Source organism: Oncorhynchus tshawytscha, linkage group LG30 (assembly GCF_018296145.1).
Source record: "Oncorhynchus tshawytscha isolate Ot180627B linkage group LG30, Otsh_v2.0, whole genome shotgun sequence".
NCBI classification, from domain to species: Eukaryota; Metazoa; Chordata; class Actinopteri; order Salmoniformes; family Salmonidae; genus Oncorhynchus; species Oncorhynchus tshawytscha.
The window spans coordinates 33200798-33227530 of NC_056458.1; the positions used below are offsets into that span (position 1 = coordinate 33200798).

General features: G+C 40.9%; 1 protein-coding gene across 1 annotated transcript; it reads right to left on the reverse strand.

The window, feature by feature from the left end:
* Positions 1–11584: 11584 nt before the first annotated feature.
* Positions 11585–26718, reverse strand: riox2 (ribosomal oxygenase 2). Its single transcript, XM_024393648.2, has 10 exons — positions 26560–26718; positions 25864–26292; positions 25179–25298; positions 20679–20807; positions 16424–16527; positions 15984–16089; positions 15470–15641; positions 12370–12458; positions 12149–12292; positions 11585–11817 (listed from the first exon to the last, which is right to left on the reverse strand). The coding sequence occupies exons 2-10, from the start codon at positions 26284–26286 to the stop codon at positions 11659–11661; spliced, it is 1446 nt and encodes a 481-aa protein (XP_024249416.1). The 5' UTR covers positions 26287–26292; positions 26560–26718; the 3' UTR covers positions 11585–11658.
* Positions 26719–26733: the final 15 nt, after the last annotated feature.

A 26733-nucleotide genomic window follows, 5' to 3' on the forward strand; every position in this document is an offset into this window, starting at 1 on the left:
AGCTTCTATCTCAAGGCCATCAGACTGTTAAACAGCCACCACTAACATTGAGTGGCTACTGCCAACACACTGTCAATGACACTGACTCTACTCCAGCCACTTTAATCATTTGAAATGATGTAAATATATCACTAGCCACTTTAAACAATGCTACCTTATATAATGTTACTTACCCTACATTGTTCATCTCATATGCATACGTTGATACTGTACTCTATATCATCGACTGCATCCTTATGTAATACATGTATCACTAGCCACTTTAACTATGCCACTTGGTTTACATACTTATCTCATATGTATATACTGTACTCGATATCATCTACTGTATCTTGCCTATGCTGCTCTGTACCATCACTCATTCATATATCCTTATGTACATATTCTTTATCCCCTTACACTGTGTATGACAGTAGTTTTTTTTGGAATTGTTAGTTAGATTACTTGCTCGTTATTACTGCATTGTCGGAACTAGAAGCACAAGCATTTCGCTACACTCGCATTAACATCTGCTAACCATGTGTATGTGACAAATAAAATTTGATTTGATTGATTTGATTTGATTATTTATTTATTTTCTGGGGGGGGGGAGTGTTCACCTGTTGTTTTGTTTTATTTTTACAGGAATGTCCCTGTATTGATGTGCAATATTGTTATTGTTGCAATTAATTTTTATATTTTTTTGGACAAAGCCTATGGAGAAAATGAATGGCGTTCTTGTAGGGTTTTTGGATAAACGCTGAAAATAAGTTATGTGGTATACACAGGTTTAGGAGATTTTCTACGTTTTGTTCTATGAGATAACCTTCATCAGCTAACGTAACTTTTTGTGAATTTTTAAGCATTTACGTAATAAAAAACACAAAGCACATAATTCATAAAAGGTCATGTTAACTGACTGCTACTATCACAAAAACCAAACGTATAAGATCTCCTAAGCCTGGGTTAACCTCAGATCTCATTTTCAGGGTTTTTCCAAAACCCTATTCATTCCCAATTCATTTTCCCATAGGGATGGCTGAATGAACCTGCATTTTTGCACCACAAGCTGGCGAGTTCTATTTAGTCTAAAATGGGTTCATTAGTCAAGGCTTTGATCAACAGTGTTCAGGAGTGTCACCTGCTGGTCAAAAGAATTTAGAGCAGCCAAATCATTATAGATGATGTCCCACACTCCGTAGCTTGTGTGCATCGAAGGCTTTTTGTCTTCTAACAAATCACTACCAAACCAATCAGGTGGTTGCTCGACAAAATGAAGCTTCGGACATCATTTATCACGTGCTTCTGATAACGTTTTTGTATACCTGTATTTTATTGCCAATGAACAAATACAATAAGGCATAACATGCATTCAAATAGTCAGTGGGAATCAGAGCACACAAGGGTTACACCACAGCTAAATAAACAAACCAAAATACAAAAGCAAATAAATAAACCATAATAAAATAAGGGCTACAAATTAGGCATAACTTAAGCTATGGGGTCTTCTAATAAATCTAATCTATTAATCAATTTTATGTTAAGCGGTGAGACACAGGGGAACCCAAGAGCATTCTCAGATGAGGAAACTGGGATGAATGAACCAAAATATTAATTGTTATTAATTGTTACACATGGAGTGCAGATCCGGGAAGCTCGGATGAGTTGCAGAAAAAACAGATGTAGAGACTGAGGTTGGAGCTAGCTGAGTAGAACAGGGTAAACAGGTCCTGAGGGGAATCCGAGGTAGTGGTGTTGAGTAAAATCCAGAGCAAGGGAGTTGGGTGGTGTGATGTGGAACAGGAGACAGGAGCCAGAGAGGTAACTACAATGAGAGGATAAATGGTGTCAGGCAGGGAAACAGGCACAGCAGCGTAACAGGATCTTGCATAATCATAAATGGCTAGAATCATGAACTGACTGAGCAGAGATTACGATCTGGCAGAGTGGAAGTGGCAGGACTGAGTTTTTGTAGAGGTCTTGATTATGCAACAAGTTGCAGCTGGTAGGGATCTGCTCTGACTCCAGCACACCTGTCTCCAACCACACAATCACACAGAGAGGGAGAGAGAAAGTGTGTACAGGGGGAGTAACTGCAGGTCAAGAAGACACCGGATGAACACCAGAGGGCATTGCAGGAGCAGATGTGACATTTCAAGAGTCTTTTAGACAACTTTTTTCCATACACATTGCAATTAATTGAAGTAATTAACATATTATTTCTGAAAAACAATAAGCAAAGGGTGTCTTTACTTTTCATGAATATAACATTTACCAAAAATAAGTAAAACATTCAATAGAAATTCTATGTTCTTATCTTCCAAATTTTATACCGAAAGTTACATTATCTCTAGTAAACTGGGTTATTGGAAAGATTTTTTCTTCTTCTATCCAGTCATACATATCACTCCAGGGTGTGTTGCTGTAAACACAAATAGTCTGTAGTTTCAAATTCTGAGACACAAAATATGCAGTTATTGTGACCAAAATTGAATCTATGCCTAAGGAATTCTCTCGAGGGATATATATCATTAAATATTTTGAAGTGCAATTCCTTCACTTTAGGCGGTACAGGAAAAGACAAGTAATTAATACATTTCCTAATAATGGGCTTCGAATAAATTAGAGATATGGATTTTTTGCTGAATTGCATAGGAAATAAATTGTTGGTTTAAAGTTGATGGATTAATTTGTTTGGCAATTTATCACTTGTGAAATCATGCCCATCAATCAGTAATGACGGCAAATGAAGGATGTCAACCATATGAGGTACTGTGTTTTTAACAATGAGAGCAAAATACTTTGGGATACTCTTGAAGAGACAACCTTGCTTTATGACATATCTCCTTATAATGTTGTTCACCACTGTAGAGAAGTGTCCATTTTTGTTCATAAATGTTTTAAATTCTTTGGAAGAGAGGACCTCGCACTTACAGATGACATTGATTTTGTAGAAATTCCCTGGTATCGGCCACCAGATTCTGACATTGGTAGTTTCATTGATATCCTTTTTTAAATTTATTAAGATATATATTTTTTTGCACTTTTTCTTCCCAATTGGAAGTTACAGTCTTTTCCCATCGCTGCAACTCCCGTGTGGACTCGGGAGAGGTGAAGGTCGAGAGCCATGCATCCTCCGAAACACGACCCTTCCAAGCCGCACTGCTTCTTGACACACTGCTCACTTAACCCAGCCGCACCAATGTGTCGGAGGAAACACCATACAGTTGGCAACCGAAGCCAGCATACATGCACCCAGCCGCCACAAGGAGTCGCTAGAGCACAATGGGACAAGGACATCCCACCTGGCCAAACCCTTCCCTAACCCGAACGACGCTGGGCTAATTGTGCGTTGCCTCATGGGTCTCCCGGTCGCGGCTGGCTGTGACACAGCCCGGGATCGAACCCAGATCTGTAGTGACACCTCTAGCACTGTAGCATCAGTGCCTAAAAACGCTGCGCCACTCGGAAGGCTTCATTGATATCCTCGCATCAACTTTGGATTTGATTAATAATGAAGGTTAGATTTGTTTTCTATTTTGTGACTACAACATACCTTATTTAAAAGTAAGAACCACTCACTGACATCTGATGTTTTAATACTTTATACTCCAGCTATATGTATCCCCTCATCTATAAGCCCACAAGAGTGACCAGTTCATCTACCACCCTTATTGATAATATAGTCTGCTTACCATACTTTCCTCACATCTTTCAAATCTGTATTTTACCACAGCTTTCCTTTAGTTAAATCACGTAAGAGAGCTGGAAACCTTGGTTTACAACCGGTTTTAAAAAATCCTCAGTTAAAATCCTGTATAAAAACTTTTTCAAAATCCCTCTCCCCTGAATGCTGCAAATTACAAAAAGTATAAGAACAACTTTACTCATCTCCTTTGGATATCCCCCAAAAATTATTTTACAAACAAATTCCAAAAATCCTTAAATAATAAAGTCAAAATCCTCAATCAACTGTTGAATAAAAAGACATCTACAACTATTCCATCTCAATTTATTGTTGAAAAGAGGACCTACAGTGATCCTGATGTTATTTCATGTTAATTGTATAACATTTTTGTGAATGTAGGTTCCTTCCTCTCTGTCAAACAAAAAACTGATGGAAATCCTTTGGATTACATTAAGGGACATTTCCCTTCTCTGCTTCAGTTTGATCCTCCTGATGTAATGGAGGTGATGGAGATAATTGTTAACTTTAAGATAACAGCAGCAGGTCATGACAAGATTGGTTCCTCTGGGGAAATCAGTGTCTTCCTTGATTACTGAACCTCTGAAATATATCTTCACCAAATCAATGCAAACGGGTATTGTTCCTAAATATTTGAAATGTGCCAAAGTTATTCACCTCTATAAATCGTGCGATTCCAGATCTTTTACAAATTATCGCTCAATATCTGTACTAGCATGTTTTTCTAAACTCATTGAAAAATGGTGATTAAGAGAATGTTGAAACATTTAAATCAACACTGTATTCTATATGAGCACCAATATGGTTTTCGTAAAAACTACTCCATAGATATGGCTCTTTTGCAACTTGTGGATCAAATCTTTACAGCCCTGAACAACAATGAATACCTCTAGGCATCTTTTTTAGATTTAGCCAAAGCGTTGGACACGGTTGATCATGAAATATTACTTTCTACATTTTATTATTACTGTGTTCACGATTTTATATATAATTTGGCTATATATTTATGTTTATTAGAGAACAATATGTTTATGCAAATGTTTAAATCATTTGTTTTATTTAGTATAGTAAAAGCTTCTGTCTTAAGCATCCTAAATAATGCCATAGATTCAGTTTTTGAAAAATAGTCAACTTCAAGGCAAATAAAGGGCGAGGCATGATGTAAACCTAGTATTCCAACTGATTATAAACTACTAACATGCTGACCAGATCTGACAGGTAGCAAAATAAATGTAGAAATCCATGTTATTCAATTATTGCCCCCACACTGCTCGCGCGTGAACCAGGGACCCTCTGCACACATCAACAACAGTCACCCACGAAGCATCGTTACCCATCGCTCCACAAAAGCCGCGGCCGTTGCAGAGCAAGGGGAACTACTACTTCCAAGATCTCAGAGCAAGTGACGTCACCGATTGAAACGCTATTGAGCGTGCACTATTCCACCACTAACTAATCTAGCCGTTTCACATCCGTTACACTCACCTCCCCTTTTGGCCTCATCCTTTTCCGCAGCAACCAGTGATCCGGGTCAACAGCATCAATGTAACTCTGCACACATCAACAACAGTCACCCACGAAGCATCGCTATCCATCGATCCACAAAAGCCGCGGCCCTTGCAGAGCAAGGGGAACTACTACTTCAAGATCTCAGAGCAAGTGGCGTCACCGATTGAAACGCTATTTAGCTCGCACCACCGCTAACTAAGCTAGCCGTTTCACATCCGTTACACCAACGAGCATTTGCGATGCAAAGAGCTAAAATAGAACTCCTTTGTATTTCTGTCGCAGATCGTGCTGAAAGTCCTGCCTCTATAGAAGCAGGTACCCACGTGCCATCTCCTCATTGATTATATCCACATGGGTGATTGAAAGACGAACTGTTTTGCTGGTGGTTGTGGTAATACTATGAAAGTTTAGATGCGATCACCATATAAGTTCAAAGATGAAAAAGCCTGGAAGGAGGAGAGATGACTAGAAACGATTCGGGTGGCCGTTATGTGTGGATTATTTTCGGAGTAGAGGACCTTATGCATTTCAGGTAAAATAAGAACTCAATGTTTATATCCCAGGACAAATTAGCTAGCAACAGCAAGCTAGCTAAATAGGACAAATTAGCTAGCAACAGCAAGCTAGCTAAATAGGACAAATTAGCTAGCAAGTGCAAGTTTGCAAGCAAATTGCCATACATGTTTAATGCTTTTCGACCTGTCCCCAAATTAATGTCATTGGTTCAGAGTTTGTTTTGATATTTTAACCTGCGTGTCGTGATCGCGTTTGGTGTAGGGGGACAAAATAAATGTGCGCACGATGGTGGCAGCCGGTTTGGGTTCCGTGTAAGGCCAACGATTTATCGCTGCGCCACGGAGTATGTATGAAAAGAGCGGAGGAAAAAAACGTATATCTGAACATCTCACGCTGCTATTTATTGCTGACCCGCAGATGTCACTAATGAATATTATGAACAGATAATGATGCTCTGAGTAATGAACCGTTTTTTCAGCAACAATTTGGTGAAAGGGCTCGGAGCTTTAAGAAAGCCTCGGTTTCCCATCAATACTAAGGGTCGTAAATGCGCTCTGGCTATCTACTCCAATTTCAGAGCACTCTCGTCTGAGCGTGCCAGAGCGCAGAATAACTGATTCATTTACAAACGCTCAGCACCGCATTGAATATGGCAGGTGTCAGTGAACGTGGCAACGGTTACAATCACCAACGCTCTAGATAACATGAAAACAGCCTATTTTTTGTTTTGTTTTGGTAATGGATCAATAAAGATGCATGTATTATTGTGTTGGTTAAATTAAATGTTTTGTCTCTTCTTGGCCATTTGTAGTGTGGAGATCCCAGATGGATGCCTGGTATTCTATTGTGTGTGCTTCTCAAAAATCGACAGTGAGTGAACTAAAACGTGTTTACAGCACTGAGGAATGTATGCTTGCCCTGCAGGATTGTTAGTTCAAGCTCCACTCCAGTGGTTCCCTCTCAGTCCTTACAATGCTGACAGAAGTAGGAGGCCTAAAGTCTGCCTCTGGTTGCATTGTGGTTTGAACATGGGTCACTTTTCAAGTGAGGGGGAATAGTAGCCTAGCTGGACATTCATGGCAATTGGTAGTGGATGGTTGGTTGCCCTATACTTCTGTTACTTTCAACATCTTGATGGGATGTAATGGACTTCAAAAATAAACACTGTGTCCAGCATAGGTTACCTAAATGGGCTTTAAAAAAAAATGTAATATCAAAAGTAGCCTACTTCCTATTTCATAATGAATGTCACTGTATGAGTTCAATTAGGCCTACGTAGTTTCATAAGAGTTTCTATTGTAAACGAATTGAGTTACAATTGTATCTGTTTTAATTTCAAATTGCAATTTTCTCATGTAAACAAATGGCACAACAGCCCATTTACAAATAACTATTTTGTATCTTTGAAACAAATTTTCAAAACTAGAGTTACCTTCACACTGTCTTACCTGCACCGGTAGAAAATATTGACAATTTGTTTTGTAATCCATCGTTAGAGTTTCAAACCACTTGTACAACACTGACATGCATGCTAATTTTGGACAATAAGGTAAATGAGACAGACCACGTTTTGTGGCGCACTGCCAAGCTGTGTGGTTGCTACTTCTCCGTTAGATGGCGCCGTTGCAGCTCTATAGCAGCGAGCCATTTCACTACAAGGTTGACAACGCATAAGGGGGAGTGAACGAGTGCACACTTCTGGAGAAGGGTAGAGAATCGGTAGCAGCCATAATAAATTGACTCAGTGATAAGACCCTAACTCAAGTGTATACTGCTAAACATCCCGTGGTCCCCAAAGAGCCTTCCTCTGTATAGTTATGGGCCTGTCCATGCGTAACTGCCAGGGCCTGCCCGCTCATTACGTAGGGTTTCCACCACTTCAGAATTTGCCAAAGCCCCGCCCCATTCAATTTCAACAGGAGCACACGAAGAAATGGGCAGGGGATTGTGGGAAGGTGAGCTGGCGAACCCTTCTTACTGAGCAGACGTTTGCTTGAAAGTCTTCCATTCATGAAACATAGTTCCAGGCAATCATAACCAAAAGAGATGGAGGAAAGCCAATCCCTGCTGTGTCTGGTTTTCCAATTATATATGGTTTTGCTTTGCTAGAATACAGAGACAAAATCATAAGGTCAAAAGCATGATTGCAGAGACTGTTGGTGTTGATGGTGAGTGAAGAGAGATTTGCACGTTTGCTTGTGCTGCTAGCTAGTTATGAACATCGAGCAGCCTAAACCTCAAAACTGAAATTGTGAAATGTCCCACCAAAGGATAGAAATCACCAGTAACATGCATTAAAAACATTGTAAATGATACACTAAGCATGAATTGTCCATGTAATATGCTACCAATGGTATTATGGTATCTTGATTCTCATATTATAGCTTATCGCGCTTTCATTATACTGGTGTCATGGCATTTAGTCTAGCTAATCTCTGCCTCAGATGTACAATGACAACGGGCACATTGATCGCACATGCCCATTAGACCAGTTATGTCATCATACTGGAGGACTATGGCTGCATTGGTGATGCATGACATTATGATAAGCTGCATAATGAGTTCACATGGCTGTTATCCTGAGACAGTGACAATCAAATAAAACCAATTGGAGAGCTCACAACTGGACAAAAAGGTCATGTAATTTGAGAAAGCAACAAACAGACAAATTAGACAAATGTATTGTTGACTAAAACATTTGCTACCATAAGTGCACATTACAACCCATGACATATAACGATGTGCCAGAAGTCTCTTGAGGCATTCACTGGGCCCTCTTCATCTGCAGACATGCTTTCACAGCTCTCCATATCCACGGACAGACATCACAAAGAAACAGGCTTTACTTTATTACAATTAGACAGCCCTGACTTATCTCTCTGTCTGTCTTCAGTTTTCCTCTCTAGGGACTAAAACTGGAGAATATTTTCATATTGTCATCCCACAACCCACCCTATATTAACTAGTCCACCTACACCCTTTAAGACAGCTGGACCAGGAAACCCTTTCACCCTTTTCCATTGCTGTTATCTATACTGAACAAAAATAAACACAACATGCAACAACTTTACTTAATCAATCAATTGAAATAAATAAATTAGGCCCTAATCTATGGTTGTGAGGCTGGTTGGACGTACTGTCAAATTCTCTAAAACAACAGAGGCAGCTTATAGTAGAGAAATTAACATTTAATTATTTGGCAACATCTCTGTTGGACATTCCTGCAGTCAGCAAGCCAATTGTACGCTTCCTCAAAACTTGAGACATCTGTGGCAGTGTTGTGTGACAGAACTGCACATTTTATAGAGGCCTTTTATTGTCCTCAGCACAAGGTGCACCTGTGTAATGATCCATCTATTTAATCTGCTTTTTTAAATTAAAAATTCCACACCTGTCACGTGGATGGATGATCTTGACAAAGGAGAAAAACTCACTAACAGGGATGTAAACAAATTTGTGCACATTTTAGAGAAATAATATTTTTGTGCATATGGAATATTTCTGGAACGTTTTAATTCAGTTCATGAAACATGGTACCAACACTGCATTTATATTTTTGTTCAGTACAAATGCATTTGGAGCATACATTTTTAATTTACAATGATACATAGGCAAACGTCAAGATAACAAGCTAATATGAAGTTAACGTTAGTTGATATTTCACTTAGTTCTGTAAAGTTGGCTAGCTAGCTAACAAGCAGCTCAATAGCATAAACAGCTAGCTAATAATACTTAAAAATATATATATAAACATTTTCCAAATGTATTTACTTACTTGAATAGGTTCACGCCCTACGCCCATGAAGCGGCCAATCTCTTAGAGCGAAGAGTTGTCAAACTCATCACTTCTGGTCGAAGCATAGCCTTTGCAGCGCAGATTGATGGCGGACATTTCTGAACTGACCAAGGCGCACCTCCAACAACAAATAAAACCTCACATTATTTTGCCAAAAAACAAAGACGATTTAGCTCAACCAGTGGCATATGGGTTAGGTGAGCGCTGATGCCGCCCTGTGATAAGCAGTGGTCACTTTTTCAATAGCGCAAAATAGTTCGCTTGTCCATTCCGAGCACGCCTCTCCATGGTGCTGTTGGAGAGACGCGAGGCTTCACCAACTTTCCGTCCCCTCAAAATATTTGAACATAAATCACGTAGCAGATATAGACTATATCATGGAGGTTTCTCTGATCAAATAGCCTAACCTAAATGGCACCCAATCCCAAAAAATATGAACAAACAAACATCCCCCCAAAACAGGAGAGGTTTAAGTAAAATGGACAATCAGGCTACTCACAACTGCGGTCCAGGATTTTCCTTTACGAAAAAAGATTGCAGTCAGAGTGCAGTACGACTAACTGTAGAATGCTGTAAATACTGCGTCCAAAATAATGTTTTACTGCAATCACTGCGTCCAAAATACCAGTCGACTGCAGTTACTACACTTTCATTAAAAAAAAATTGGTAAGGGTTCACCTTGTGGGCTAAGTAGTCATGATGGTTTCAAGTTTGTATCCATCAATTTTTTTTGATCATAGCGAAAAATAAAATACATCTGCATTTCCCGCTGGGTACACACATTGATTCACTTTGCAATTAGGCCCAGGATAACTCCTGATAACGTTGTGTAGCTGCTGATATTCATCTTATAAATAGCCATTCATTCGTCACAGGAATCAGGACTAAAGCCAATGCAACGGCCTGTTTTACAAACGGTGGGCCTACCGCAGATGGGCATTCATAAAATTCCAATGCAACCAGACATGTAGCCTAAACCCTAGTGTATAAGCAAGGACCGACAAAGACGTCTTTTATGCGTATTTTTTTGGTCCCATCTGGACCAGCAGGCTTTTGGTGTTTCACAAACATTATGCCTACCACATTAATGGGCATTCATAAAATTCCATTGCAGGCAGACACTGTAGGCTACACCCCAGTACACACAGACCGATGCCTTTGACATATTTTTTGGTCCTGTCCAGACCGGCCTAGATTTCCACATTGGTTTTTTAGTCCTGACCATATCTGAACCAATCATAGACGTCTATGTTTGGCCTAGATTTTGTCCAGTCTGGCTGGACCAGCCTTAATTTGGGCTATACCCCAAGCGACTTACAGCTGTAATCACAGCAAAAGGTGGCGCTACAAAGTATTAACTTCAGGCTGAATAATTTTGCACGCCCAATTTTTCAGTTTTTGATTTGTTAAAAAAGTTTGAAATATCCAATAAATGTCGTTCCACTTCATGATTGTGTCCCACTTGTTGTTGATTCTTCACAAAAACATACAGTTTTATATCTTTATGTTTGAAGCCTGAAATGTGGCAAAAGGTCACAAAGTTCAAGGGGGCCGAATACTTTCGCAAGGCACTGTCCTTCCATGTTTGGTTCAGGTTTCAACTTTCATTTAGAACCTAAATTGAACCTAACTTCTGGAAAATAAATATTTTCAAACTTGCTTACTGGGACTATTCTATTTTTTTGGAAATGGGGGGTAATGTTTTTTGTCATGCCTAGGGTGGCAGAAAGGCCAGGTCTGATAACTGCTGCTCTCCTCAGAGCACATATCATCCAGCCTAAGTTCACAGATCTCTTCAACTACAGTGTACCTGTGGAACCAAGAAAGTCTGTTTGCATACAGACACTTTGCATTGGAAGGTCTGGGGGTGTTAAGAGCCTATGAGCAGACTCAGACCGAGCCAACCACATCCCCGTGTCTACTCCCCCGCTTTGCCCAAGTAATGTTGATGTATTTGATGTGTTTCCAGTCGATAGAGTGTGTTACAATATTACATTTACAGTTGTTTCAGATCTGTAAACAGACACACACACAAACCACACCGCACACATTTAAATTAGATGAAGTAAACCGTAGAATAAAGGACTCTTGATTTATTGTGTGACCAAATGGAAAGCAGTGGTTGTTGGGGTCAGAGTATGCTGTTGGGGTATTAGCACACCTCCAGCAGGCCCTCCGACCAGAGCACCAGGGCCATCTGGACTTTGTCATTGTCCAATTGCCTTTTTAGCTGAGACACAGGGATGGGCTGTCCCGCCTGCAGCTGCCTGATGGCCGGGAGGTCTTCGAAGGGGAAGGTCATGCCGGGGGTCTAGGAGATAGGCGGAGAGTTATGACAGACAGACAACTTTACAGACAGTTTCAGAAATGACCATGCATTTTGCCTGTGTAAACAAAATATCAGGAATTGGGCCTTATCTACAGACATATAGCTTCTGATTCGATACTTTGATGAGAGTCAATATAAATTACAGTAACACAAACATCTTCATTCATAAACCATTCAAATCCTGGCTGACTGGCAGTGTATAATCTACTTTAAGAATCCTATATAATATCCAAATGGTAGAGGTACTTTAACTCAAATCCTATATCCATATTGTCAACTAAGTACATTGTCTATGCAAAATGTGCCAAGTTACCTCAGAGGGTGCATCTTCCTCCTCTTCACCACTATCATCATCACCACCACTATCATCATCATCCCCACTCTGTCCCATCATATGTTTCTCCCTTCTGTTCCTCAGAGAGTGCATCACATCAACCACCAACGATACCGACCCATCCTAAACACACACAAACACACTTTAGTCCAAGAGCAGCTAGGTAAAATATGTAAACTGTTAAAACTGAAGGCACTTACTGATGGGCTTTGACACGTCTCTAAAGACACCAGGATGTGGTCTTTAAACCTCAGACACACCGTATCTTCTAAAGCAGGCATCTTTCCAGCTGTGAAGAACACACACACAGAAATAGACAGAAGGACCTAGGCTAATACATGTACACTCATGCCCAATAAACTCCTCCTGGGAACTTCTTGTAGCTCTGAGAGGATTGGATAAGTTGTACCATATTAGTTACTTAATACTCTTGTTACTTATTAACCTTTAATTTAACTAGGCAAGTCAGTTAAGAACAAATTCTTATTTTACAATGGCGGCCTACCCCGGTCAAACCCTCCCTTAATCCGGACGAATCTGTGCCAATTGTGCGCCGCCCTATGGGATTCCGACCACGGCCGGTTGTGATACAGCCTGGGATCAAACCAGGGTCTGTAGTGATGCCTCTAACACTGAGATGCAGTGCCTTAGACCGCTGTGCCACTCGGGAGTTGAAACTTAATACTCTTGGTTCTGAAGGAAGGTGCTAAAGTTTTGTGCTGCTTTCTTCGCCTTTGGTAATGACAGGTACCATATTACTGAGATAAATCTTTCAGATCTACAAGAGGCAGGATTTGACCATGGAATAAGTCTCCTTGCTTTATTATTTACAGCACAAGCATTGGTTCCAAAAGCTTGGTTTCAGCAAGATGGTGACTGGTCTTTCTATAAACTGTGATACTGTGAGGATTTCCTACGCTGGACAACTTATTACAGCTGTTGAAAACCTCTGGAATTTTTGCACCAGGAATGGCATAAAGTCATGCATGAAAGCTGTGATTGGAATAACCCTGATTTACACCAAATATTGATTTCTGAACTCTTCCTAAATTAAAACATTAGTATTGTGTTGTCTTGCAGTATTCGAGGTCAGACAACACTGCATCCTTCTTGTTGTTATAAAACAAAAATGTTCATTTAACCCAAACACATACCTACCTATAAATAACAAAACCAGTGAAACTGATCATTTTGCAGTGGTCTTAATTTTTTCCCAGAGCCATATGTACAGTTGAAGTCGGAAGTTTACATACACCTTAGCCAAATACATTTCAACTCAGTTTTTCACAATTCCTGACATTTAATCAGAGTAAAAATTCCCTGTCATAGGTCAGTTAAGATCACCACTTTATTTTAAGAATGTCAGAATAATAGTAGAGAGAATTATTTATTTCAGCATTTATTTATTTCATCACATTCCCAGTGGGTCAGAAGTTTACATACACTCAATTAGTATTTGGTAGCATTGCCTTTAAATTCTTTAACTTGGGTCAAACTTTATGATAGCCTTCCTCAAGCTTCCCACAATAAGTTGGGGGAATTTTGGCCCATTTTGTTGCTTCAATATATCCACATAATTTTCCTGCCTCATGATGCAATCTATTATGTGAATTTTTCCTTTTTCCTCCAAACATAACAATGGTCATTATGGCCAAACAGTTCTATTTTGTTTCATCAGACCAGAGGACATTTCTCCAAAAAGTACGATCTTTGTCCCCATGTGCAGTTGCAAACCGTAGTCTGTATTTTTTATGGCGGATTTGGAGCAGTGGCTTCTTCCTTGCTGAGCGGCCTTTCAGGTTATGTCGATATAGGACTTGTTTTACTGTGGATATAGATACTTTTGTACCTGTTTCCTCCAGCATCTTCACAGGGTCCTTTGCTGTTGTTCTGTAATTGATTCATACATTTCTCACCAAAGTTTGTTCATCTCTAGGAGACAGAATGCGTCTCCTTCCTGAGCGGAATGACGGCTATGTGGTCCCATGGTGTTAATACTTGCGTACTATTGTTTGTACAGATGAACGTGGTAGCTTCAGGCGTTTGGAAAAATGCTCCCAAGGATGGACCAGACTTGTGGTCTACATTTTTTCCCCCTGAGGTCTTAGCTGATTTATTTTAATTTTCCCATGATGTCAAGCAAAGTGGCACTGAGTTTGAAGGTAGGCCTTGAAATACATCCACAGGTACACCTCCAATTTCCAAGCTGTTTAAAGGCATAGTCAACTTTGTGTATATAAACTTCTGACCCACTGGAATTGTGATACAATGAATTATAAGTTAAATAATCTGTCTGTAAACAATTGTTGGAAAAATTACATGTGTCATGCACAACATAGATGTCCTAACCGACTTCCCAAAACTATAGTTTGTTAACAAGAAATGTATGGAGTGGTTGAAAAACAAGTTTTATTGACTCCAACCTAAGTGTATGTAAACTTTCGACCACCACTGTACATAAATGTAAATTATTACATCTTAGTCATTTAGCACACTCTTATCCAGATAGACTTACAGGAGCAATTAGGGTTAAGTGTCTTGCTCAATGGCACAGACATATTTTTCAGTCTGCTCGGGGATTCAAACCGGCAACCTTTCGGTTATTGGCCCAATGCTCTTAACAGCAAGGCTACCTGCCGCACAATTGTATAATATTGATGTCCTTGAAAATTACAATTAAGTGCATGAAAAAGTCCATGAATTTGACTTGCCAATGTCTGTATGAACCCTGCTTAAAGGATGTATAGTCCTAGGCCTATGTTGTATAGGTGGAGTTATTGATCAATTTGCATATATTCTTCAAAGTACACGAGGACCTGCATGGAAAATAATTTGTTTCAAACCAGTTTGAAATTTTGATCCCAATGTCACACATTAGACCCATTATTTAAAGAAAGACCCCGATCCAGAACAAAGTGGCTAGCGATACTGTACCTATCCATATTCAATGCCCCAACACTATTTTCCAGACCTTACTATAAATGTTACTCTCCCTGCTTAGCTCAGATTCAGCAAGCGTCCGGACAGATGTTAACAAATATGTTAAGTCTGTCAGAAAAACATAAGAGGCGCATTCTAAAGTATCAATGCACATCACTATTTAAATGCATATCTGTAGCCTGTACAGAAACATCACTTCTTAGTAGAAAAACACCACTGTCCTTTTCTAATTTAAATGTATTCATATCTCATTATATGGCTGTGTCCAGTTACTGTTTCACATTCTATGGGCAACACACACTGTCTGTAATAAACATTCTAGTCATTGGACTTTTAAATATTATTCAGCAAGACACACACCTGATAATGAGATGTCATCTTGCCCTGGTGTGTAAGGTGGCAGTCTGTGGAGGGCAAAGTCCCTCTTCATGTCCCCGGCACGGAGTTCGTGTTCGCCCCTCTCCATCTGATCTGCCACGCTCCTCAATAATGAGGCCAACTGCCTGCTTGTGTCTGGGGCTGCGTTGGCTCCCTTGTACACACACAATGTTATAGTGCTTAATAGATAGCAGTAGGTAAGACTGAACTACGCAGATAGGACACAATTATTTTCAATAGGCATACATTGTCATTTCTATTATGAAATGAAATTTAGCAGAACATGCAACCAGTGAGAACTAAAGTTTAGACATTAAACATTCAACACATCGTTCAGTGCAAATTCCTTATTCCTCCTTTAGGTAATTCACTGAACTGTAAGTTATCACTCACATTCACCAATCTGACCATGGCAGATGAGTGTTTCCCTCAAGGAAGGACAGAAGGAAGGATGAAATGTTTAAGTGTTGGAACAGAGTACGGAAGCGGACCTCACCATCAAGATTCTCCTGGGCATGCCTACCCTCCTGGTGATGTCACTGGTCTTAAGGGAGTCATACAAGAAATTGGGGAACACGTTGGCCAGATAGTCTCCCCATGACCTGAGGTGAAAAAAGTTTAAGTAACTTTACACATCAAGATTATGAATTTCCATTGTTTAAAATGAGAGAATGAAGAAGTGGTGGGGCTGAGATAGCATTGAGGTTAGAGAGGTATAGCCAGTTCGAAACCCAGGGGAAGATCCGTCAGGCTACGAGTTGGCAAATTCTGACTAAGGCCATTGATGGCTGAAACATGATATTAATAGCTGTATAAATAAAATATCAGGTTTTTAATAGTGTGCGAGCGTTGTGCGTATTACTTTTCAAGGAATGAGTTCACAACCAGAGGGTCGCTGGTATCAATTTCTTAGGTGCCACAGTGAGTCTCACGTACGTGTTCTGGTAGGTACTGAGGGTTAGGTGGGTAGAATGATCCACTCCCACGGGGGTGTCCGCCTGATGGATGGTTCCTCTGGGGAAGTAGAGCAGATCACCTGCCTATGGAAAAAAAGGACAAACACCCCCTCACTTAACCTCAATAGCTCAGGCCACAAGTCAGACTACGTTGCAAAATACTCCAATGAAGCGTTTTCCAAATGTGGATCAAGACTCTTAAGTCCACTACTGTGGATTATTTTCGGGTTGTGGCCTTTGACTGGTCTTGCCTAGAGAGACATTGGTTTTGTTTAGTCGACAGGAAACCCCTAAAGCGTGATCACCCTGCCACTGTTTTGGTCAAATTCATAGACAAAGCTATGGATGCAAGGACTGACCGTCCATGGTTTTAAAATGATGGTTAAAACTTGTTTTGAAGCTACACAGTGTTTGTTTACAATTACATTGTTTGCAAACAATGAAGTAAAACAGGCTTAAATGTTGGGTTCTGATAGTGTATGACTGTTAAACTAAGCTCATGAGGCATTTATAGTTGGGCCGGGACAACATCAGTAGGGCGATACTCAATATCGATACTCAATATCGTGGCAAGGAAACAAACTTCTATAGGAAAATAGCCCTACTATTGGAAACAAACATCATGTTGTCATCCAGTCACATTTATTTATTTTCCAAGCTATAGCACACAATATTTGACATATAGCAAGTTTGTACAGGACCAAAGAGTCTATGTATTCTGCGATACTGGTAAAGAAAATCAAATCAAATGAAATATCACATTTACATAAGTATTCAGACCCTTTACTTAGTACTTTGTTGAAGTTCCTTTGGTAGCGATTACAGCCTCGAGTCTTCTTGGGTATGACGCTACAAGCTTGGCACACCAATATTTGGGGAGCTTCTCCCATTCTTCTCTGCAGATCCTCTCAAGCTCTGTCAGGTTGAATGGGGAGAATCGCTGCACAGATATTTTCAGGTCTCTCCAGAGATTTTCGATTGGGTTCAAGTCCAGGCTCTAGTTGGACCACTCAAGAACATTGACTTGTCCCGAAGCCACTCCTGCATTATCTTGGCTGTGTGCTTAGGGGCGTTATACTGTTGGAAGGTGTACCTTCGCCCCAGTCTGAGGTCCTGAGAGCCCTGGAGCAGGTTTTCATCAAGGATCTCTCTGTACTTTTCTCCGTTCATCTTTGCCTCGATCCTGACTGGGTTTCCCAGTCCCTGCCGCTGAAAAACATCCCCACAGCATGATGCTGCCACCATCATGCTTAACCATAGGGATGGTGCCAGGTTTCCTCCAGGCGTGATGCTTGGCATTCAGGCCAAATAGTTCAATCTTGGTTTCACCAGACCAGCAAATATTTTGGTGCCTTTTGGCAAACTCCAATCGGGCTGTCATGTGCCTTTTACTGAGGAGTAGCTTTCGCCTGGCCACTCTACCACAAAGGCGGGACACAATGCAAATAGTCCAGGTAGCCATTTGATTACCTGTTCAGGAGTCTTATGGCTTGGGGGTATAAAAGCTGTTGAGAAGCCTTTTGGTCCTAGACTTGGTGCACCGGTACCGCTTGCCATGCGGTAGCAGAGAACAGTCTATGACTAGGGCGGCGGAAATCTTTGACAATTTTTAGGGCCCTCCTCTGACACCGCCTGGTGTAGAGGTCCTGGGTGGCAGGCAGCTCAGCTTAGTGATGCACTGGGCCGTACGCACTACCCTCTGTAGTGCCTTGCGGTCGGAGGACGAGCAGTTGCCATACCAGGCAGTGATCCAAACAGTCAAGATGCTTTCGATGTTGCAGCTGTAGAACTTTTTGAGGATCTGAGGACCCATGCCAAATCTTTTCAGTCTCCTGAGGGAAATAGGTTTTGTCGTGCCCTCTTCACAACTGTCTTGGTGTGTTTGGACCATTCTAGTTTGTTGGTGAAGTGGAACTTGAAGCTCTCAACCTGCTCCACTAAAGCCCCGTCGATGAGAATGGGGGCGTGCTCGGTCCTCCTTTTCCTGTAGTCCACAATCATCTCCTATGTCTTGATTACGTTGAGGGACAGGTTGTTATTCTGGCAACACCCGGCCAGGTCTCTGACCTCCTCCCTATAGGCTGTCTCGTCGTTGATCAGGCCTACCACTGTTGTGTTGTCTGCACACGTAATGATGGTGTTGGAGTCGTGCCTGGCGATGCAGATCTGTGCCGACACAATCCTGTCTCTGAGCTCTACGGACCATTCCTTCGACCTCAAGAACTGGTTTTTGCTCTGACATGCACTGTCAACTGTGGGACCTTTATATAGACAGTTGTGTGCCTATCCAAATCATGCCCAATTCATTGAATATTCCACAGGTGGACTCCAATCAAGTTGTAAAAACATCAATGATGATCAATGGAAGTAGGATGCACCTGGGCTCAATTGGAAAAAAGCTTGTCTGGAGAAGACAAGGTGAGCGCTACCATCAGTCCTATGTCATGCCAACGGAAAAGCATCCTGAGACCATTCATGTGTGGGGTTGCTCCTCAGCCAAGGGAGTGGGCTCACTCACAATTTTGCCTAAGAACACAGCCATGATTAAAGAATGGTACAAACACATCCTCCGAGAGCAACTTCTTCCAACCATCCAGGAACAGTTTGGTGACGAATAATGTCTTTTCCAGCATGATGGAGCACCTTGCCATGAGGCAAAAATGATACCTAAGTGACTTGGGGAACAAAACATTGATATTTTGGGTCCATGGCCAGGAAACTCCACAGACCTTAACTTCTTCGTGACAGGGGGCAGTATTTTCACATCCGGATGAAATGCATGCCCAAATTCAACTGCCTGCTACTCATCCCCAGAAGATAAGATATGCATATTATTAGTGGATTTGGATAGAAAACACTCTGAAGTTTCTACAACTGTTTTAATCATGTCTGTGAGTATAACAGAACTTATTTAGTAGGCGAAACCCCGAGGCCAAACCATTCAGATTTTTGTTTTTTGAGGTCACTCTTTTCAATGGGTTTTCATTGGGAATCCAGATTTCTAAAGGGACCTTCTTGCAGTTCCTATCGCTTCCACTGGATGTCAACAGTCTTTAGAAAATGGTTGAGGTTATTCCTTTGTGTAATGAAGAGGTACGGCCATCTTGAACAAGGGTTACTTGAAGTGTACTGTTAGATAGAGGCGCGTGACCAGAAAGCTAGCTACAGTTTGTTTTCCTCCTGTATTGAACACAGATCATCTCGTCTTCAATTTTATTGATTATTTACGTTAAATACCTAAAGTTGTATTACAAAAGTAGTTTGAAATGTTTTGGCAAAGTGTACAGGTAACTTTTGAGATATTTTGTAGTCACGTTGCGCAAGTTGGAACCAGTGTTTTTCTGGATCAAACGCACCAAATAAATTGACATTTTGGATATATAATCGACGGAATTAATCGAACAAAAGGACCATTTGTGATGTTTATGGAACATATTGGAGTGCCAACAAAAGAAGCTCGTCAAAGGTAAGGCATGAATTATATTTTTATTTCTGTGTTTTGTGTTGCGTCTGCAGGGTTGAAATATGGTTTCTCTCTTTGTTTACGGAGGTGCTATCTTCAAATAATAGCATCGTTTGCTTTCGCCGAAAAGCCTTTTTGAAATCTGACATGTTGGCTGGATTCACAACAAGTGTAGCTTTAATTTGCTATCTTTCATGTGTGATTTAATGAAAGTTAGATTTTTATAGTAATTTATTTGATTTTGGTGCTCTGCATTTTCCTTGGCTTTTGGCCAGGTGGGGCGTCCCACATATCCCAGAGAGGTTAATCCCATTGAGAACTTGTGGTCAATCCTCAAGAGGCGGGTGGACAAACAAAAACCCACAAATTCTGACAAACCCCAAGCATTGATTATGCACGAATGAGCTGCCATCAGTCAGGATGTGGCCCAGAAGTTAATTGACAGCATGCCAGGATGGATTGCAGAGGTCTTGAAAAAGAAGGGTCAACACTGCAAATATTGACTCTTTGCATCAACTTCATGTAATTGTCAATAAAAGCCTTTGACACTGCTTGCAATTATACTTCAGCATTCCATAGTAACATCTGACAAAAATATCTAAAGACACTGAGGCAGCAGACTTTGTGAAAATGTATATTCGTGTCATTCTCTCAACTTTTGGTCACGACTGTATATCATTAATTTTAAAGTTCCAAAATGTATGTCGCAATTGCCCCCAATAAATGCAAACTGACACAGATTATGGGCAGCGTCACCCTGCTCCTAACGTACCTTCAGTATGATGTCGTGTGTGGGGCTGCCGATGCGCTCCTCAAGCGTCACGCAGTACTCTCTGGCCAGGGGCACCGTGGGGCTGTACAGACGCCAATGTTTCTCGCCCTCCAACTGGAGGATAAACACCTGGGGAAAGGCGTACACATATTTAGCAGATGTTATCGCAGGTGCAGCAAAATACTTGTTTCTAGATCAAACAGTTATACCGAACATTACAAAACAATACACACAAATCCCCAAAATTCTAAGAAAGAAATGTAGAAATGGCATAATGAGCAATGTCTGTGTCCAGAATATAAATATATACACTGAACAAAAATAAAAGCAACATGTAACAATTTAAAACATTTACAGTTCATATAAGGAAATCCGTCAATTGAAATACATTCTTTAGGCCATAATCTATGGATTTCACATGACTGGGAATACAGATAGGCATCTGTTGGTCACAGATACCTTAAACAAATGGTAGGGGCATGGATCAGAAAACCAGTCAGTATCTGCTGTGACCAGCATTTGCCTCATGTAGAGTGACACATCTCCTTTGCATAGAGATAATCAGACTGTTGATTGAGGGCAGTGGAATGTTGTCCCACTCCTCTTCAATGGCTGTGTGAAGTTGCTTGATATTGGCGGGAACTGGAACACGTCGTTGTACAATTTGATCCAGAGCATGACAAGCACACAGATGAGCTTCCCTGAGATGGTCTGTGTTTTGTTCGACTTACTGCCAAATTCTCTAAAACGACACTTCTGGTAGAGAAATTAACATTCAATTCTCTAGCAACAGCTCTGGTGGACATTCCTGCAGTCAGCATGCCAATTGCACACTCCCTCAAAACTTGAGACATCTGTAGCCTTTTGTTGTGTGACAAAACTGAACATTTTAAAGTATACTTTTATTGTCCCCAGCACAAGGTGCACCTGTTTAATCAGCTTCTTGATATGCCAGATCTGTCAAGTGGATGGATTATATTAGCAAAGGAGAAATGCTCACTAACAGGGATGTAAACACATATGCACAACATTTGAGAGAAATAAGCTTTTTGTGCATATAGAAAACTTCGGGATCTTTTATTTTAGCTCATGAAACCAAAACTTTACATGATGCCTTTATTTTTGTTCAGTGTATATATATATATATATACACACACACACAGTGCCTTGCGAAAGTATTCGGCCCCCTTGAACTTTGCGACCTTTTGCCACATTTCAGGCTTCAAACATAAAGATATAAAACTTTATTTTTTTGTGAAGAATCAACAACAAGTGGGACACAATCATGAAGTGGAACGACATTTATTGGATATTTCAAACTTTTTTAACAAATCAAAAACTGAAAAATTGGGCGTGCAAAATTATTCAGCCCCCTTAAGTTAATACTTTGTAGCGCCACCTTTTGCTGCGATTACAGCTGTAAGTCGCTTGGGGTATGTCTCTATCAGTTTTGCACATCGAGAGACTGACATTTTTTCCCATTCCTCCTTGCAAAACAGCTCGAGCTCAGTGAGGTTGGATGGAGAGCATTTGTGAACAGCAGTTTTCAGTTCTTTCCACAGATTCTCGATTGGATTCAGGTCTGGACTTTGACTTGGCCATTCTAACACCTGGATGTTTATTTTTGAACCATTCCATTGTAGATTTTGCTTTATGTTTTGGATCATTGTCTTGTTGGAAGACAAATCTCCGTCCCTTTTGCAGACTCCATCAGGTTTTCTTCCAGAATGGTCCTGTATTTGGCTCCATCCATCTTCCCATCAATTTTAACTATCTTCCCTGTCCCTGCTGAAGAAAAGCAGGCCCAAACCATGATGCTGCCACCACCATGTTTGACAGTGGGGATGGTGTGTTCAGGGTGATGAGCTGTGTTGCTTTTACGCCAAACATAACGTTTTGCATTGTTGCCAAAAAGTTCAATTTTGGTTTCATCTGACCAGAGCACCTTCTTCCACATGTTTGGTGTGTCTCCCAGGTGGCTTGTGGCAAACTTTAAACAACACTTTTTATGGATATCTTTAAGAAATGGCTTTCTTCTTGCCACTCTTCCATAAAGGCCAGATTTGTGCAATATACGACTGATTGTTGTCCTGTGGACAGAGTCTCCCACCTCAGCTGTAGATCTCTGCAGTTCATCCAGAGTGATCATGGGCCTCTTGGCTGCATCTCTGATCAGTCTTCTCCTTGTATGAGCTGAAAGTTTAGAGGGACGGCCAGGTCTTGGTAGATTTGCAGTGGTCTGATACTCCTTCCATATATCAATATTATCGCTTGCACAGTGCTCCTTGGGATGTTTAAAGCTTGGGAAATCTTTTTGTATCCAAATCCGGCTTTAAACTTCTTCACAACAGTATCTTGGACCTGCCTGGTGTGTTCCTTGTTCTTTATGATGCTCTCTGCGCTTTTAACGGACCTCTGAGACTATCACAGTGCAGGTGCATTTATATGGAGACTTGATTACACACAGGTGGATTGTATTTATCATCATTAGTCATTTAGGTCAACATTGGATCATTCAGAGATCCTCACTGAACTTCTGGAGAAAGTTTGCTGCACTGAAGGTAAAGGGGCTGAATAATTTTGCACGCCCAATTTTTCCGTTTTTGATTTGTTAAAAAAGTTTGAAATACCCAATAAATGTCGTTCCACTTCATGATTGTGCCCCACTTGTTGTTGATTCTTCACAAAAAAATACAGTTTTATATCTTTATGTTTGAAGCCTGAAATGTGGCAAAAGGTCGCAAAGTTCAAGGGGGCCGAATACTTTCGCAAGGCACTGTATGTATGTATGTATGTATGTATGTATGTATGTATGTATGTATATATATATATATATAGTGCTCAAAAAAATAAAGGGAACACTTAAACACAATGTAACTCCAAGTCAATCACACTTCTGTGAAATCAAACGGTCCACTTAGGAAGCAACACTGATTGACAATAAATTTCACATGCTGTTGTGCAAGTGGAATAGACAACAGGTGGAAATTATAGGCAATTAGCAAGACAACCCAATAAAGGAGTGGTTCTGCAGGTGTTGACCACAGACCACTTCTCAGTTCCTATGCTTCCTGGCTGATGTTTTGGTCACTTTTGAATGCTGGCGGTGCTTTCACTCTAGTGGTAGCATGAGACGGAGTCTACAACCCACACAAGTGGCTCAGGTAGTGCAGCTCATCAGGATGGAACATCAATGCGAGCTGTGGTAAGAAGGTTTGCTGTGTCTGTCAGCGTAGTGTCCAGAGCATGGATGCGCTACCAGGAGACAGGCCATTACATCAGGAAATGTGGAGGAGGCCGTAGGAGGGCAACAACCCAGCAGCAGGGCCGCTATCTCCACCTTTGTGCAAGGAGGAGCAGGAGGAGCACTGCCAGAGCCCTGCAAAATGACCTCCAGCAGGCCACAAATGTGCATGTGTCTGCTCAAACGGTCAGAAACAGACTCCATGAGGGTGGTATGAGGGCCCGACGTCCACAGGTGGACAGTTTGATTTCACAGAAGTGTGATTGACTTGGAGTTACATTGTGTTGTTTAAGAGTTCCCTTTATTTTTTTGAGCAGTATATATATATATATATATATATATATAGAACAAAAATATATATCGAAAAAATATATAAACGCATCATGTAAAGTTTTGGTTTCATGAGCTGAAATAAAAGAGCCCGAAGTTTTCTATATGCACAAAAAGCTTATTTCTCTCAAATGTTGTGCATATGTGTTTACATCCCTGTTAGTGAGCATTTCTCCTTTGCCAATATAATCCATCCACTTGACAGATCTGGCATATCAAATATAATATATATATATTGGCCATAGTGGAGTTTGGAGTGTGACTGTTTGAGGTTGTGGACAAGTGTCTTTTATACTGATAACAAGTTCAAACAGGTGCCATTAATACAAGTAACGAGTGGAGGACAGAGGAGCCTCTTAAAGAAGTTACAGGTCTGTGAGAGCCAGAAATCTTGCTTGTTGGTAGGTGACCAAATACTTATTTTCCACCATAATTTGCAAATAAATTCATTAAAAATCCTACAATGTGATTTTCTGGATTTTTTTTCTTCTCATTTTGTCTGTCATAGTTGAAGTGTACCTATGATGAAAATTACAGGCCTCATCTTTTTAAGTGGGAGAACTTGCACAATTGGTGGCTGACTAAATACTTTCTTGCCCCACAGTGTGTATATATATGATGGTGTGTAGACAGTATGGACAGAATATGAATAGGAAAGGTGTACAGCAGTAGATATAGGATTACTAGAATACAGCATATACATATGAAGTGGGTAAAAGAGTATGTAAACATTTAAATATTGTCTAACCCTCAAACTATACTACAAACGTTGCAGCCAGGGTTATGTTCAGTAGGGAACACTGTAGCAAAATTATTTGAAATGTAAGGGTAAAATTTGAGTTTCTTATGGGTAGATATGACATGTTCTGGTTCCCACTGAACACTACCCTGATGTGGACCATTTTGGGGCCAGTTCAGTGGTGTACCTCCACGTCGTCGTAGTGTGGGGGTAGCCCTTGGGAATCCTGTGGGGTGATGTAGACGTTGGAGCCCACAAGAGCGCCGAAGAAACACTCCAGCTTCTCCTGAATCCGCCACAACTCGTCCTGGAGACACACGGTTAGTTAGAGGAGAGCAGGCATCTTAGAATCTCAGAATAGAAAACTATTGGGTTCAGCGCTGCACAAATATGGAATGATCAAGATGTTCAGATATCTGTGCAATAGATTTTAATTAATGTTGTGTTCACCAACATATTCAAGGCATTCACATTTAAAATAGGCAAATCTGAATCTGAGCTAAACAACATCTCAGCTAAAGGAAATCTGTCATTACCAGTCCCTTTCTGTTACCACAGAGCCACTACCACAGTGCTGCATTAACTAGGACCTTCGCTCCATTTTCTACAGGGATGAAGTTTTGGCAGGCCAAGATCTAATAATACCTTATTCAACTGATCAACAGTCATAATTAATACAATCAAGCTGAATCAGGTGTTTAGGTAATAATGCTAGGCTGGGACAACCCTTCCCCACATACTGTGGCCCTACAGGAGCAGAGGCATGTTCAGTAGGCACAAAACATGTTCTCCTGTTTCATACTATCACAGACCAGAACCCATGACTCGGGAGTACAAAACACTGTGGATAAACACATGTCCACTACTCTCACCTTAAACCTCTGAGGCTGGTGGAACTGGATGGTGGCCTTCTGGTTGAAGTCCTTTTTGAGCTGGCTGTAGTTGACACGGCCTTCCTTGTTCAACACAGTCTTGTTGCCCTGGACGCTGCGGCACACATTGAGGTCTCTGGCATACGTCAGGCCCTGGGCGCACAGCCCCTTCAGGTCTGAAAGCTGGAACAGAGACTTGTAGTAGGAGGCCAGGCCTGGGTCAGACCTCTGGAGGTGGAGGGGCTTCTTCTCCCAGTAGTCAGTGAAAAATTCCTCCTGTCCCACTGGGGAAATTAGGCTCTGGAAGACAGTGTCTGGGGTGTCGAAGCAGAAAGGAGAGGGGACGCCATTGGAGTCTGTTTTCCTATGTTTGGGAGCGACCTCTTCATCTCCGGATGCTGCTTTTCTTCCGTTCCTGGGCATCTTTAGCTGATAGAGAACGTTACATCAGTGGCATTAGATTAGAAGATAGCTAGTTAGCCGTTTCAATTTTGCATTGCTATCAAATTAAGATTAACAGTGTAGTTGGAATAGCCCGTTCGATAGCAAATACTTGCTGTTATGTAGCTACTGTAGCAAGCTTCAGATACAAATGTTAGCTAGCTAATAAAAGTTTATGGGCTAACGTTAATTAACGTTAGCTAGCTTGCAAACTGTAGCTTATGTTATATAATGCTAAAACATAGCGAACGTTACCTGTTTTGCTTATGTTCCCACCTTCGGATTTAACACATATTAGCTATAAACGCAACCTTTTCCCAAATCAGTTTGGTTTGAGAGCTACACGTGAGAATCATGTTCTGTCCTGTAGCATAAAATGTCCGAAGGCAAACAAGTACTTTCCATTCCGCTCTGGTGATACATGTCTCG

Bases quoted from the DNA above. Each gene is read 5' to 3' on its own strand.
- riox2 (XM_024393648.2), bottom strand. From the start codon at position 26,286: ATGCCCAGGAACGGAAGAAAAGCAGCATCCGGAGATGAAGAGGTCGCT. The intron at 20,808-25,178 runs GTACACCACTGA...GCCTTTCCCCAG, and splicing joins CACACTACGACGACGTGGAG to GTGTTTATCCTCCAGTTGGA. The intron at 12,459-15,469 runs GTGTGTGTCTTG...TGTTCTTCACAG, and splicing joins AGATGACATCTCATTATCAG to CTGGAAAGATGCCTGCTTTA.